This window comes from Sminthopsis crassicaudata, chromosome 3, assembly GCF_048593235.1.
Source record: "Sminthopsis crassicaudata isolate SCR6 chromosome 3, ASM4859323v1, whole genome shotgun sequence".
In the NCBI taxonomy this organism is placed as follows: Eukaryota; Metazoa; Chordata; class Mammalia; order Dasyuromorphia; family Dasyuridae; genus Sminthopsis; species Sminthopsis crassicaudata.
In genome coordinates, this window is record NC_133619.1 from 445,247,089 (window position 1) to 445,263,349 (window position 16,261).

Sequence of the window (16,261 nt, forward strand, 5' to 3'; positions counted from 1 at the left end):
TGAATTTCTAATGTCCCCAAGGTATGGGATTCACTATTGGAGAGCACTGTTTTTAGTGTGATTGTTTTAAATAGCTAACAGTTCAATCTTACCCTCCAACTCACTCTTTCAAGCTGCTTGGAAAATCAGCAGTGGTATGTGTGTGTACCTAAGCAAGCATTCATTGTCTGTTGGCATAGAATTGAACCCTGCTTTGGGATGGAACATCTAGAGCAGAGTTGAAATAGATGGCCCAGAATGAGGTAGTAAATCATCAGTATTAACTGAGAGACTGTGATGGAAAGAAGCAAAATTCAAATGATGACTTTATGGCTACCCTTGAAACAGCCACCAGAACGTTTTATTCTTAAGAAAATTAGTGTTGTGATCAGTTACCACAATTTGCCTGCAGTCAGAGTGCCCTGATTTTAAAACACACCTATTTATTTATTTATTTTGCAGAAGGTGTGTGTGTATGTATGTGTTGGGGGGGACCTGTTGGTTCCTGGTGGAGGTAGATGTATAGATTTATAATTCATTATATACTTTGGGGAGGAGGAGAGGAAAATATTGACTATGCAATAGTAATAGAAAACAGGACAGTCATCAGTAAGTGCTTAGAATGAAAGGTGATATGTTTGAGAGGGAACACCTACATGGTACAGTGCATAAAGTGCTGGGCCTGGAGTTAATACTTATCTTCCTGAATTCAAATATTTCACATTCGTATTAGCTGTGTGACCCTGGGTAAGTCACTTCACCTGTTTGTCTCAGTTTCTTATCTGTAAAATGAGTTGGAGAAGGAAAAGGCAAACCACTCTAGTATCTTAGTCAAGAAAAATCCCACATGGGGTCATGAAGAGTCGAACACAACTGAAACAATGTGAGGAGAAAATGAGCATAGAGAAAGGACAGTTGTTATTAGGTTTATTAAGGAAAAATGGGTCAGATTGAACATACATTTCATTTTTTTTGTGGGGTGGGGATGGGTCCTCTGTAGTTCTCAGACCAAAGGTAACAGGGAAATTGGAATTGACTTGTATAAAGATCCTGCTTACTGTACTTTTTTTCAGTTTACCTAAAGCCCAAACATTAAACAGGTCATATTCTACTACATTCAAATGTCCTAGCTCTTCAAGGTATCATTTCTACATATATGTGGTTGGATCTGGAATTATTCCAGCTTTACTTTAAAAGCATTTAATTGTAGAAGAGGAAGCTTTTTTTTTTTTTTTTTTTCTTCTTGGAAAATAGAAACTATAATCGTCTTTTCTCAAACAATGATCTATTTTTCTGATTATAATGATTTAGTATTTATATTTGGTAAAGGCCAAAATGAGACTGCTATTATTGTCTTTATTCATCTGTCAAAAGATATCCTGCTAAGAAAAATGGGAAAACATGATTTCTTTACTAAACTATTTTAGCACATGATAACCTTTGCTTTTAAATTTGTTTTTTTTAAACTGCATGTTTGTTCAAAAAAATGAATGTGTGATTGTATATATGTCTTTCAGTATACCTGCTAAAATGATAAAGATGTAATCAGTTGGCAGTTTTGAACCTGAAATGACAAAATCAAGTTCTGACCGTGTTAGGCAGCGTGATACTATTCAAGATCATACTTAAATGGTTCAACAGATCATTGTGATTCAAAGCTTCAACATGTAAGCTTGATTGGTAGGAGATGTCTAGTTGGGTTTTTTGGGCTACCTTTTGTTAGGAGCAAACAAATATGAAAAAATCAAGCAATATCATGAGTTAGGAGATCAGATGTACTTACCTTTTTCCTCCTGTTATTTCCAGAGAATAATATCTCTTTGTTTTATGGCATCCTCTAATCACTAATAAATCTCTTCAGTCTGGTAGCTTATGAGGCCAAGTGTTTAAATTATCAGGGACCAATTTCTTTCCTATTTAATTTCTTGTTTTATAAAATGGATCACATTGGGAGGGTGTTATGATTTATTTAAATGTGGATGAGCAAAAGTCATCCAAAAATCCATTTTCTCTGAATATTTCCCAGCCTCTTTTACACAAGAACAATTTAGACTATTGCAAATACAGTCTCAAAATGTGAAATCTGTGTGAAAAAAAACTGTTTGGAGGCCATTTTCATTCTGTGATTAGAAGGAAAGCTAGTTGATACAAGCCTCTTACCTACTGATTTTCCTCTCTGTTTTTTGTTTTATAGTTGCTGCGAACTTGCAGAAGATTGTAGATGACCCCAAAGCATTAAAAACATTGACATTTAAGTTGGTAAGTGAAAAGCTGTGATAAGTGATTCAAAAGTCTGGTAACAAAACAAATACAAATAACGGTACTACCATTTTTTTTCCCCTTCTTTTCTTACCTTTTATTGTTTTCTTAGAAGATCCATTCCTGCCTTTTAATATCCAGTAGTGTAGAGGAGTTTTCTTGACAAGGCAATGTCTCTTGTTCAGTGAACCTATTTCCTTCTTTTTTACAGTCCTGAATTATAAATTACAGTAATCCCAGTCTCTTGTTCAACAAAGTATCACTTGACTCTTTGTTTAAAACCAATGTGAATCCAGAATAACATCCCTCTGAAAATGCTTTCAAACTGTGGTGCAAGCAAAGTGCTGTGAAATATTCAAAATAGAGAGGCACTTGCACTGAAAGTATTGGAGATCCTGGGAGGCAGTTGTGACTTAACTCAGTGGGTACCTGATGAACATAAAAAAATAGCATTGGGTATCCTCAAAGTGTTGGTTCACTAAGACTTTGGGGATACCCTATATTTCAATGATAAGTTTTCAATTACCATAACAAGGGAAAGAGAGATTCTAGTGGCTTGTAGTTCCCAGGAAATCACAGACTACTTCTGGTAGGTTTTCCATCTAACCTGATGATTGGAAGGCAGCCATGGCTGGGGAAAGATGTTTGCGGGGGAGGGCCAGGGGTAGCTAGTTGTCATTTTTCCCCCAGTACTATAATGTAGTCTTGAAGACAAGGGTAGTTCCATTTTTCTCTCTGTATTCACAGTACTTACACAGTACCTGATGCATAACAGGCAAAATTAATAAATGGTGAACAGGCCTACCCCAAAGGGTTCACTTTAAAATCATAAATCAAAAGCATTAAGATCCAGTCATCAAAACACTACCAGATATTTTTTAAAATGTAAATAACCAAGACTTGACTGTGAATATATTTATTGATGATCTGTATTTTTCATTCCTTGTGAAAATTAACTGGAAAATGTGCTTAGCCAAAATTGCAGAATGATTAGTTACAGTAAATGCCAGGCTGCTGCCAATTAGCACTCTGGCTTTCCGCCCTTATCTGATTTTAAGTGACTGGGCTGCATTTTAGAAAGAAGAAAAACAAAAAACAAAAAAACAATAGCTTCGTTTCCAAAGAAATAAATAACCTCTGAAGAGTTTACATTGTTTTGGAAATAAAAGAATGATGTTTTACATATAAAATGAGAAATTAAAAGTGGGAAAACTTAATTAGCATCTCTGTTCTACTTTTAGAGATTAATGCCAAGTCAAAAACCTATTATAAATGATCTTTTAGGGCCCCTTTAAGTCCTCAAATTCTAGAATTTTAATAATTTTCTAACCCATCTACAATTTTTAAACTCAGTATCATTCATTTGAGATATTTCTGGGCAAATAGAACTTAAAACTGATGTTTCAATAGGAGAAAAAATGTGATGGAGCTGGGATTTGACCCACTGTTATATTTGTAGGTTGGGTGATCTTGGGTAAGTTACTTAATATAATTGAGTCTTAGTTTTCTCATCTTTAAAATGGAAATGATAGTACTTGCACTACTAGCTACTTCACAAAATTATTAAGGAAGCATTTTATCAAACTTAAAAGTGCTACATAAAAGTAGATTGGTATTATAAGCTTCCTTTTGTTCATCTTAGGAATTACATTAGAATTTTATACAGCACAATATTCCATCTTCAGAATACTTTTCTCTTTAAAAATAAGCTAATTATTTAATGCTTAATTAATTTATAATTCATTAACATGCTTAGACCTGAAGAAGTCAAGAGATTCACTTCTAATTCTAGCTTTATCCTTGCTTAACTTTTTAAATGACCACAAAAGCATCCCATCTGTGGGATTTTCCCATCTGTGAAGTGGGAATTATCAGAATCTTAAAAATATGTGCTTTTGAATAGAAATTATGAAGGCCTTTAATGAGGAAGACAGTACAACATAAGCCCCAAAACATGGCTTTGCAGGCCGGCTATTTTCTGTGTCTTTTGTAAATTTTTTCAAATGTTGCTAAGCCACTTGGTGTAACAGTGAAACCAAAATAGAAGACTGCTTTTTTTGGAAAGATATCTATTTAGACCAATTTTCTTAAAACATTTTAGACCAAAATCTATAACTCATGATTGAAAACTGCCAGTACAAAAGACCACTGCCATAACAGAAGACAATCTTCTGCTTTCTTGAAAAATTGTTCTATCTGATTTTGTAGAGATACTGCTCATTTCTTATTCACTCGCTCTTAGGACTGGATCCTATTATTGCCATCTATATTGTTGGAATGAGTTGAGATCAAATTTCATTTGTAACTTTCCTTCTGTCTCTTCCACCACCCCCCCCTCCTCCTCCTAGAGCCTGAATATTTCATAGCCTAATAGTAATTGCAGTAAATGTAATTGGTCCTTTTAGCCAAATGACAGTTAAAGATGTTAAATGAAATTAGGCCCAGAAGCGAACTGGTCACAACATTCAGTTTTCCTTCCAGCTGTGCTAAAAATATGATAGGTTTCTCCTTTTATTGTGGACTGTCAGCCAACATGAGATCCTCTCAGCAGGGCCACTTTGACCTGGTTTGTCTGCTGGTTTTCCATAGGATTTAATGTTCTGATAAAATTGCATTCTTTCAAATGCATTTGATTAGGTTCATTAATGTAGTATTTTGGCAGCTTTGCCTTTCAAAAATCTTCATGCTACTTTTGGTTCTGTTCTTTTAAAAAATCTTCCAAATTGTTTGACATTTAGGCTTATCTTGATATTTTGATTGATTTTGAAGGACACTTTTGAATGTGTGGTATTTTAAAACAAATACTAATAAATTACTTGGTTTACATTCATTTTACATATCTACTGTTAAGTATTTATTAAAATGTTACATATACAGACATATGTGTGTGTGTTTAGTATACACAGATTGTATATATGCATGTACATACATGTATTCTTTCTTTTCTGTATATGTGTGTACATACATGTGTAAACACATATAGTTAGTATAGAAAAAATAACTAAGAGGATAGAAATAATGCTATAGTTTCATCTTTAATTATTATTTTTTTTATTTCTGAGACAATTGGGGTTAAGTGACTTGCCCAGGGTCACACAGCTAGTAAGTATTAAGTGTCTGAGGTCAGATTTGAACTCAGGTCCTCCTGGCTTCAGGGTTAGTGCTCTATCCACTGACCCACCTAGCTGCCTATCTTTAATTCTTTAGATAAAATGTTCAAAGAAATCCGATACTTGTACTTTGTGGAGCTAGAAGTAGTAAAGTAGTAAGGTCAACGTTTTCCTGCTTTCATTATTCCCAAAGCAGGGTGCCATAAGGCATCTTCCTGCTGAAGAGTAGAGTGTATGTCCATTTATAATTTTATTTTGCTTATCATTTCTAAATACAAAGATATTTTTTGGAGTCATTTTTATTGTACTCTTCATCTCTCCAAAGTCCAATAGTCTAGAAATGTCCTATTTACTATCTTTATAATTAAAAATAAAGAATATTTAATTGACTCTTGAAGGCCAAAGACAGATCAGGTACATGTAAATGACATCTAATTTATATCTGTTTAACCCATGTTTCCAAAAATGAGGAGGTTACAGGCAGAATAAGGAGAATAAAGTTTGAAGAACCAAGATGGGATTAGAGGGACCTAGAGAAGAAATGGGTACCAAAGCTACCAAGAAAGTAATTTAAACTGAAGATCATGGAATTTAAAAAGAGGACTGGGATGGGGAAATCCATCTCTTAGCTGTCCAGAAATTACCATGAGCTGCCTCTAGAGGTGCTGTGTTCTTTCTTCTTGGAGGGATTCAAAGCTGAGGCTGAAGAACCATTTGTCAAAGTATATCTATACACTGGACCAGATGGTTTCTGATAGTTTCTTCCAGCTCTCAAAATCTGTGAGTCTTTGAACTAGAAAGATGTTAGTTAGGTAACAGCTTGAAGAGCAGTGTAATCCCAGGAGGCACTGCCCTGGCTGACTGGGGCCTGAAATGCTTTTAGTCTCTGATGGCAGGTTCAGGTCTCACCTTGAAAAATGATGCACAGAAGGAGAGATCTGATCTCTCACTGAGATGCATTTTCGTTTCCCATAAAAATAGCACTACTGCAGGCCTCTGAATCCAGGCATGAAACTTGTGACCCTGACTCCAAAGTGAGAAGCACAGGAGCAGGGATGTTCTTTCAGCAAGGGAAATAGATGGCTGCCATAGACTCTCTTTTCTTTTTTATATTCCTAGACCTGACATATCAGGTAGAATTGGTGCATGTTAGTAATTTAAGAAATACTAAAAGTATACACACACATACTTTTGTAACATTTAAGCATTTGATCCTCACAATTCTTGGAGGTAGGTACTGTTATTTCCATTTTACAGAGAGGGAAACTGAGATCAGCATTCAAGGGATGGGTCACACAGTAAGTGCTTTGAGGTTGGGGATTTGAACTCAAATTTTTTGAACTTCAGAGCCAGTCTATCCACTCAAATACTCATTTGCTTCACTCATTCCTATTCACCCTATAGCATCTAAAATTCTACTAGATTCGCATTTCTAAATATTGTTCTCTTAAAAAAAATTAACACCCTAGAAAGTTTATGGGAAGATGTTATTATTCATTCATACTTTAGTATGACTTAGTTTAATCAGGTTGTTTTCTTTTGAAGCTGAAATCAGCTTGGTGAAGGAACAGGAGTTTTAATTGGGGGTGAGCAAGAAGAGATAAGTAATTGTGCAACATTATTTCTCTTGGGAGAAAGTTATTCTGTGTAGGTATCCCAGTAAGGGACTTTGGTCATCATGAAGTCACTGGCTTCCTGGAGAACTGGGAAGTTAGGAAAGTCTTCAAAGATCCTAAAGACTGATACTGTCTGCCATGGATTGCCAAGGGAGTAGTGGGGGGAGCCTTTTGTGTGGACTTTTAAAATTATATATATAATTCACCCTTTGTGACTACTGATTTTAATATCTCATTAAAGGCATCATCACCAGTCCATTAAGTCTTCCATAGGAAGAGAATTGTGTGTCTTGTTTCTGTCTCTAGATTGATTTCCTTTCTTGGTGATGTCCAACGTGATGAAGTCATTTGTTGTCATTTTAACATTTTATAATTATCTCTACCATGGTGGTTAATTTCAAACATTCATTGAAGATTCAGTAATAAAAAATGTGTTGTTCACAGTCCCATCCCACTCTGTCTTGTAGTCTGCTTGAGGGTTTCTATGAGGTGAGGAATAGGGATGGTGGAAGAAATTAAGTACTTAGAAATGGGGGGAAATAAGTGATAATACAATAAAAAGAATGGTGAGGAAATTTTAATTTTAAGCAATGTTTAAAAGAATTTTATAACATTCTTTCCAGTAAGCCAGATTTATGCTGAATTGTGCTCACGCTTTGGTATCATCTCCTTGGTGACTAAGACCACACAATTAGAAAATACTGAGAAGGATTATTTTAAGGTTCCTCATGTAGCTGTGGAACACAAAACCAACTAGCCCACTCCAGGATCAAAGAGCAAGGCATACAGAATGGAATAGGGGCACTTGCGATTGGAATATTGAAAAATATTAAAAGAATGGCAGACCCAGATCAGGGACTAGACTGATCATGTCACATGCATTTGCACCTTGCTGCCGCCTCTAAGTAAGGCAATTGAGGCTAAGTGACTTGTAAAGGGTCACATAACTAGTAAGTGTTTAGTGTCTCAGGCCACATTTGAACTCATTTAGGCCTGACTTCTGGCCCAGTGCTCTATTTCATCATCTTTTTGTTGTTGTTGTTGTTGTTCCAAGCACATTTCTAACTCCCATACTTCCTTGGCTATTGCAGATATGACACAGAAAGACATACCAGTATTTTTTAGGGAGCAGATATGATAATCAATGTTATAGAGAAAATGTAAATAATATGGTAATACTTTTCAGATTTGATTTGATCTTTTAAAAATAATTTCAAAAGTATTTTACTTACAAATTCTAGAAGAGCTAGGTGGCATACCATCAAGGTACATGGATTTACCCACTTGTATGTACTATTTAATGGATCCACTTGATATACACTGTCTTTTTGAAGTGTTCTAAACATACATACCAACTAATGCTAAGTAGGTTAATTGTGATGAATTGGAAGGAGATTTAAAGGGCTCATTTCCATGGGAGACTAATTGTTGTGACAGTAGTTTAGCAGGAAGTTTGCCAGGAAAAGGGTCAAAAAGTGTTATTGATGTTTAATTCACCATTCCCCCACTATTTATCAGTTGTCTCCTGCTCCCAACTTCCATTTTTTGAACATTATAATATCCAAATCTTGATTTATTTAGCCAACAGCATAAAGAGAGCAGCTTAAAAAAGGTGATCAATACATTGAATGTGGAATAAGTTAGAGAAAATAATTAAGGACATTTAGAAGTCAGTCAGTCCAATGCTGGGGGACTTAGATTATTCTTATAGGGTTTTGAAATAAGAAAATAAAGTTGAGTGTGTGACATAATAGTATGTTAGCCAATTTTAGGCTATAAATAACCTTCTAAAAGATTTATAAGAAAAAATTATAGGATTTTTTTTAGGATAAAGCATTCAATGATATTTAAATATTAGTTCTTTCAATTAAAGATCATAAGATCTTACCTGGCACTTTCTGAAGATGAGCTAATTGTTGTTGAAAAACAGACTATACTTAAGGGAAAAATTATTTGGAGCCTTTCCATTCATTTTTTCAATCTTTCATTTTTAATGACATTTAAGCTAAAAGCATCTTTTAAATATCAAATTTATTTAGTGGAGAAGAGTGTATAGTTTATTAGCAGTAGCCAAGGCCACTTGCCATATTTATAAGCTAAATAGCATAGCATGTAAGAAATCTCTTCTTACCTCTTCACTGAACCCTCTAGACCATGTTTAGCTAAGCAGTCAAGCATGCAGTTATGACACTTCAAAAGAAAAACGTGGCAAATCATTATTGAAAGTTTTTCTCCTGCTTTCAGGCTTCTGGCTGCGATGGGGCGGAGATCCCCGATGAGGTGAAGCTAATTGGCTTTGCTCAGTTGAGTGTCAGCTGATGCCTGTGGCTGGATGTCATCCTCAGCCCCCCACCCACCCTCATCCCCAGAAAAATCAGAAGATTGTGAAGAGACCTGCTTAGATGAGAAGGGGGAAAAGAATGAAACACAACAGAACCCCAACACCATCATCACCACCACCATCACCACCACCCACCACTCACCGAGTTCTGCATCATGCTCCAGCAACTCACATCGGAATCAGCAAATCCCACAGCCGCACAATTGCTGCTAACTTGTCCAAAAGCTATTCAATGTTCTGAGCAACCAATTTGGATCTCCCCTAACTGAAACCAATCTGGAAATGCACTCAGGTGGCCCTATTTATTGGTAATAAAAGGAATTTTCTATCAGAAATGTATTTCTTCTTTCCTTGTAAAATTTCTGTGATAATACTTTAATTGTACATCTGACAATACTGCCTCTTTTATGTTGTATTTAGAAATTAATATACTTAAAAAAATTAAGATTTATTAGCCAAACTTGAATTCTAGTTTTAAAACTGACTGTGAATTTTATTTTTCATATATTTATGCTTTACACATCTTACCTATAAGGAAAACAGTGGTTTGATTATGTGCTACTTGCAGTTAATCTCCTATTATTTAAAGAAATAAAAAAAGTTTCAGGTATATCTTTGGAGTATTTGTAACTTCTAGTTTTTGAAATGACAGAATTAGGAATTAGGAAGCGTATTATGTTGGTTTGTCTATAAACCAATCTACAATCTGATTGTCTCTAGGGAGTGGGAGGTGCCTTGCAGACATTAATATTAAGAATGTGCCTGGGGCTGCTTTATTTTAGAATAGTCTCAGTTCTAGGAGTTTCATATGCATCCAGTCAAATACATTTGGCTTAAGTTTTGCTTTCTTGGGGCTTCTACGAGCTAGAATACTACATGATGTTGCCATCAAGCTAGACTGCTAACTAACTGCCCATCTCTGATTTGGCTTCTTAAGTAATAGGACTTGGTTCTACAAAGATTAAAAACTTGAAAAACAAAAATTAAAAAAAAACAAACAAACAAGAATCTGAGCTTTACTTGAAATTCTGCAAAATACCAAGATGGAGAGAAAATAATAGAAAGGGCTTTGTGCAATGACTTAACAGGTAAATTGCTATTAGGTTTCAAGGATAAATGTTTTTTGGCCCAAGTAGCCCTCTGCTTAACCTGTGACATATCTAGATATATATTACCGAACTAGTTTAAAAAAAAAAAAATCTTAGAATTTTCAAAATTGGAGTATTCTGTCAAGGAGGTAGACTCCTTAAACTATACCATGATTCTTTCCTAGCTAACCCTAGATATGGCAGCTCTTTAAAATGTACTTTAAAACAGCAAATATATATTACTAAGAAAAGTTATTTATAATTGCCTTGTCATAATTGTTAAGGTGTTCTAGAGCCATTTGCATACAACTTAATGTAATTTCATTCCATTCTATTGTTTACACGATTACTCAAAGATGACTGCAAAGGTAATGGAGAATAAAAGTGTATTGCACAAAGATGGTGTTTGGGGCTTCATTCTTTTAGAAGTTTTTCTGCACTGTTGCTCTCATGTCACCTAATATAGAATTCGATGCTTCAGAACTTTCTCCTCCCAACAGTATACATTCCCAATCTTCTCAGATTTTATTTCTAGGACAAAGAATCACCATCTGTCTATGAGAAGGAAACCCAGTGACAAATCTCTAAACTTAGCTATAATGGCAATAGTTACAATAGCCAGCACTTATATAGTGTTTACTATGTTGCAGGCCTTGTGCTAAGCACTTTTCTGATTATTCTTTCTCCTCACAACATTCCTGGGAGGTAGGTGCTATGATCATTTCTTTTATAGATGAGGAAGCTGAAGCAAATTGGAGTGACTTGCCCAAGCTCACACAACCAGTAAGTGTCTGAGGCTGGATTTGAACTCTTATAATTCTGATTCCAGGCCTTTTGCTCTTTCCACAGTGCCATCTAATTTTGTCCTTTAGAGCTCATATAATAAGCAAAGAGTCCATCATAAGATCCACAATTGAAATCTTTGAATCTTATTAGGGTATACCAAACACCCCATAGGCTTAGCTCTTAAGACAGCCTAGGTCACTGCCAAATCACAATGAGTTATTAAAATGAGATTTTATCAGAAAGAGATTTAGGGCCTGGGGGAGACATCTTAACAGTTGTCTCGAAAGAATAACAAGCAGTAGGTATTTCAGGGGGAGAGAAAGACATTTGGTCAAAGACCCCTTTTGCAGATTACCTCAAATTATCTGGAAAAGACAAAAATGTATATTGTAATCGGACATATGTTCTCTGAATTAGAATCACAGAATTATGGAGAATGAAGGAAAATAGAGATTGTTCATATTGCAGATCAGGAACCTTGGCCCAGAGAAGGAACAAGACTTGGCCCATAGCAGTTGGAGTCAGAGATGTCATATTCCATTCCCAGCTTGATGACCTTCAAGTCACTTAAATCTCCTTGGCTCCTCAATTTCTTCAACTGTAACTATAATAGATTAGCTTTAAAGTCTCTTCCAAATGTAAATCTGTGGTCACGTAACATTTAGACAACTATGTTTGGACACCACCCATGGCCCCACATTACACAGGATTAACCCGTAGCCAGCCAGTGCTGAGAGGTGAGGCTATTTATTAGTCACAACTCTGAAGTGGGCCTGCTCTAACACGGAGAACTTCCCGTGTGTTTAATGAAAGCACCACATGTAAATCTGCAATGTGCAGAAATCTGGGTTTAGGAGATGTACGGGAATGCCAAGGAATTAGAAAAAAATGGTTTCTCGATGGTAGGAAGAGTCAGCTTTTGGAGACAAGAGGCTGAAAGGCAATTGGGGTACCATAATCTATGTAAATATGAGAGAACTGAGGGAATGATTGTTGATGGAGAGGCCCACAAAAGGTGTGATTGGAATTAGGTGGGATTCATTAGCTCTGTTTGGATTCTTCCTTCACCCTCTCTTTAACTAGAATCTGGGAAAGTAGGTAAGGGACAAATGGGAAGTGGGAGTGGGATGGATGGTGAGGAAGTATCACCACAGAGCAGATGGCCCAGGCCATGGAGACAACAGAGGACCAGCTCTGTAGGCTGAGGGTACTATGTGTGTGACCTAAGTGTCTTCCCAGGACTTGAGTTTTATCATCAGTAAAACAATAGGGTTGAAGTGGGTAAATTCTGGCATATTTTTCAGCTCTAGATTTACAATCCTGCCTGGAACTTGTAAAAGAGTTATAGCCCTTATCTAATAGACAAGACATTAAGTACTAGTGACTAGTTTAAAGTCATTCTTAAGCAATGGGGATGTAAATAAAAGTAAGCAAGACAGCCCCTGCATTTAGAAAATATATATTCAGTGGGAGTAGACCACTGAATAGGAGCTGGAGAGGAGGGTGGGGATGGAGAGAAAATTGCACAATTTGGAAACAGGAAGTGAAAAGGAAGCCTGGATTCAGGTAATTCAAAATTTTAAAAAACAAAAATAACATGGAAAGGAAATCAATTGTATTTTAACTTTTGTCTCCAAAATAACAAAGTAGTTGGTTGATTCAAAAGGAGTAGAATGTAAGGACAAGAATCAATGATCCACTAGACCAGGGCTTCTTAAACTTGTTCCACCTATGACTCCTTTTGGCCCAAGAAATTTTTACGTGATTCCAGGTACATAGATACATAAGATAAGTATATAAATCAAATATTTACTAATAATAAATCATAAATTTATTTTAAAATAAGTATATACATACTAGATACATAATTTTCCATTTATTAAAGATAAAGCAAATTTGCATACTAATGGGGGAATGTGCTTGTTTATTTTTACATAAAGAATTAAATCTTGATGGAATATTTGATATTTTTACTGTTGCAAAGTTTTTGGCAACCCTTACTTTCAGTTACATGATGCACAGTTTAAGAAGCTTTGCACTAGGCCAGGGCTCAAAGAGACTCAAATCCTAATTTTGCCACTAACTTGCTGCCTGATCTTGGACAAGTCAACTGTAGGTCTCTGGGTTTCAAATTTCCTCATCTGTAAAATGAGATAGTTGGAATCAATGCTTTCTTTGTTCTACATACTATGTTCTGAGTTTTCTTTGACTATAATTCTTTCCCCAGATTTGGAGGGATTGCATTTAGTGCTTCGTGACTGCCTTTGGACCTTCCCCCACCTTGTTAATGTTCACCCCTCTCTCCTTCATCCCTACCTTCATATTCTACCCTTATCTCAGGATGCTCTCTAAAATCAATTTCAACTAAAAGATTCTTTGATTTTAAGTGTGAAGTAGAAGGAAAGAAAATAGACTTAATCAGTTTTCATTGTTAATCTCAGGTGGAGACAATCATGGGATCCTTCCTTTTTTCAATTCAAAAATTGTAGCCTGTCATCTACTCGGTTGTAATGTTACAAGCTTTATCATGTCTGCATGTATCTCTGTAAATATATGACATTTTTGTACTTATCTGCATAGCCTGTGTCAGCCTATTATGATTCACCATTCAACTGTAAGCTCTATAAGGGCAAGCCTTCCTCCAATAAAATTAACCAAATCACATGGGGCCTTGTACAGAGTTTTATATCCCATGAGTACACCCACACAGAGCCACACTTATGAACACTTGCCTAAACCAAGAAAGAGAAAACTTCTTCAGATGGGGAAGATAGTTGTCAGTGACCAGGACACAGGCTGCTGGGGAAGATGAGGAAGGGAAACAGGGTTGGGTGGGATAGGAGGTTACCTGGAGAAGGTATCATTTTGTAGCTTTCTATGTTAAACAAATTGTTGTTAATCGGTTGCTTAGTTCATCCGCCTGGACTGCTGAAGGATTAGAAGTATCTTCAACACTGAATGTCAACACTGTGAGAAAAATAAAGCCTATTAGCCCCCTCCTAGTTAAGTCTCTGGATTCAGTAATATAATGTGCACATTTTCAGAAGAGGCATTTGTTCATGTGTTCCTTGGGTTACAGTCAAATCAGTAAAGGAACTGCAATTGAATCCAGAAGAATGGCAGAAAAATCAGTCCAGGTGGTAACCAGTATTCTCCACTCCTTAACAGCCTGGAGAAAGCACAGATAGTTTTAAATGTCCTCCCAGCTTCCAAAAAAAAACCTGGGTGTCACTTGGGTCAATTGCTCCAAATGAATTTGATGTGATTGACGGACAAGGCTAGTTTAATCAGCAAGATTACTGAGAAGACCAGTCTAGAGCCGGGAAATACAGAAGCATCCACAATTGCTGCTGATCTTCAAGGCAGGAGAGAATGAACAGGGTTGAATTGTCAGCAGGGCTGCTACAAAATCAATCCATTCTCTTTTAAGCTCATTCTGTTACAAAATAAGGAAGGGAATTTTTTTCTCTTGCCCAGATGACCAAGTCACTAAAAGTTCCCGCAGTTAGCACCGTCAGATTAAGGGAATCATGGGAGTCTAAAATGCTCCTTGTTCCCAAGTTCATGTAGCCAGTGAAAGATGCATCCCAGGCTCTAAGCCTCTCCTTAGTGTCCTCCTCCTGGGCCCCTACTGTACAATTTGATATCTTGCTAAGCTGCCACTAATGGAAAATCCATGTACACATTCCTAAGTATAGATTCTATTCTCTCTAGCAAGAGACCAACCATATTTCTTTCAGGTCTAAAGCTCTTTTTCAACAAGTCCAATTCCCTTTTGCCCCATAAGAATAGTGTATTCTCATGTCCACAGGGCTATAAAAGTGTGCAAACTCTTTGAGCAATACCACTACTAGGCCAAGAATTGGAAATTAAGGAGATGCCCATCAATTAAAAAGAATGGCTGAACAAGTTATGGTAGGTGAATATAATAGAATATTATTGTTCTAGGAGAAATGATAAACAAGTGGATTTCAAAAAAAGATCTGAAAAGACTTAACATGAACTGATGCTGAGTTAAGTGAGAGTAGTAACACTGTATGATCAATGTAGCTGTTCTCAGCAATATAATGGTATAATACAATTTCAAATCCCTCATGAAGGAAAATGCTGTCTACATGCAGACAGATGCAGTCTGAATGCAGGTCAAAAGATACTATTTTCATTTTATTTTTTTTCTATCTCATGGTTTTTCCCTTTTGTTCTGATTTCTCTTTTACAACATAACTAATTTGGAAATATGTTTGTGCCTGTATAACCTATATCAGATTGTAGGCCCCCATCTTGGACAGTGGGGCAAGGCAGAAGAGTGGGAAAAATGAAACTTAAAATCTCAGAAAAGAAATGAATATTGAAGCTTATTTTATATGTAATTGGAAAAATACTATTAAGTAAAAAAAAAAAAAAAGAATAATGAATCAATTTTTTAAAAAGAATAGTATGTTTTATTTCCAAAAACCCTATTGCCTATTTTAAGATTTACTCTCCTGGGCTTTTCTTTTTGAGTTCACTGGTTCATTTCTGCAATCCTAAATTTACTATCAGAAGATTAAGAAACCTTAATGTATTAACCAATTTGGTTCTCCACCTGTGGGATTTTTGTCAGACAAGTTTGATTAGATGATCTTTGACGTCCTTAGCAACTATAAAGTCCAGGGTTCTGCATTAGGTAAACTGAGGATGTGAAACACTATAAGCATCTGTGGGCCAAATTCATTGTGTAAACTGATCTCAAAATATTATTTCCAGCAACAATTAGAACAAATGCATGGTTACACAAGGAAGACCTTTAGTTGGTTATTTATGTTTTGACTAGGTGGAGTAAAATGACACTTAAACCATGAGCTGGATAGAAATACTTATTGGAAGATGTAATGACGCTTTATAAAGCATTAGCAATAACGGGCAACTTCTTGCATTCTGCCTTCCCCAGCTCTGCTGAAGTCTTTGAGATTTTCAGGTTTCATAGTCACTTATTCACTTAGTGCCTTTCAGATCTCGACAAATGCCAAAACATTTAAGGCAGCCATATTTACAAAACCCCCAAAGCAGCTCGTTCAGCCAAAACGCCTAGAAGAAACATCA

General features: G+C 36.0%; 1 protein-coding gene across 4 annotated transcripts in view; it reads left to right on the forward strand.

Moving 5' to 3' along the window:
- The window catches only part of STK39 (serine/threonine kinase 39), a 302,226-nt gene extending 291,919 nt beyond the window's left edge, over positions 1 to 10,307 (forward strand). For all 4 annotated transcript variants that reach the window (XM_074303200.1, XM_074303202.1, XM_074303201.1 and 1 more), the window contains exons 17-18: positions 2,174 to 2,238; positions 9,209 to 10,307. In XM_074303200.1, coding sequence (XP_074159301.1) covers positions 2,174 to 2,238; positions 9,209 to 9,283 — 140 coding nt within the window. In that variant the 3' untranslated portion in view covers positions 9,284 to 10,307. The remainder of the gene's footprint in view (positions 1 to 2,173; positions 2,239 to 9,208) is intronic.
- The last annotated feature ends 5,954 nt before the right edge of the window (positions 10,308 to 16,261 follow it).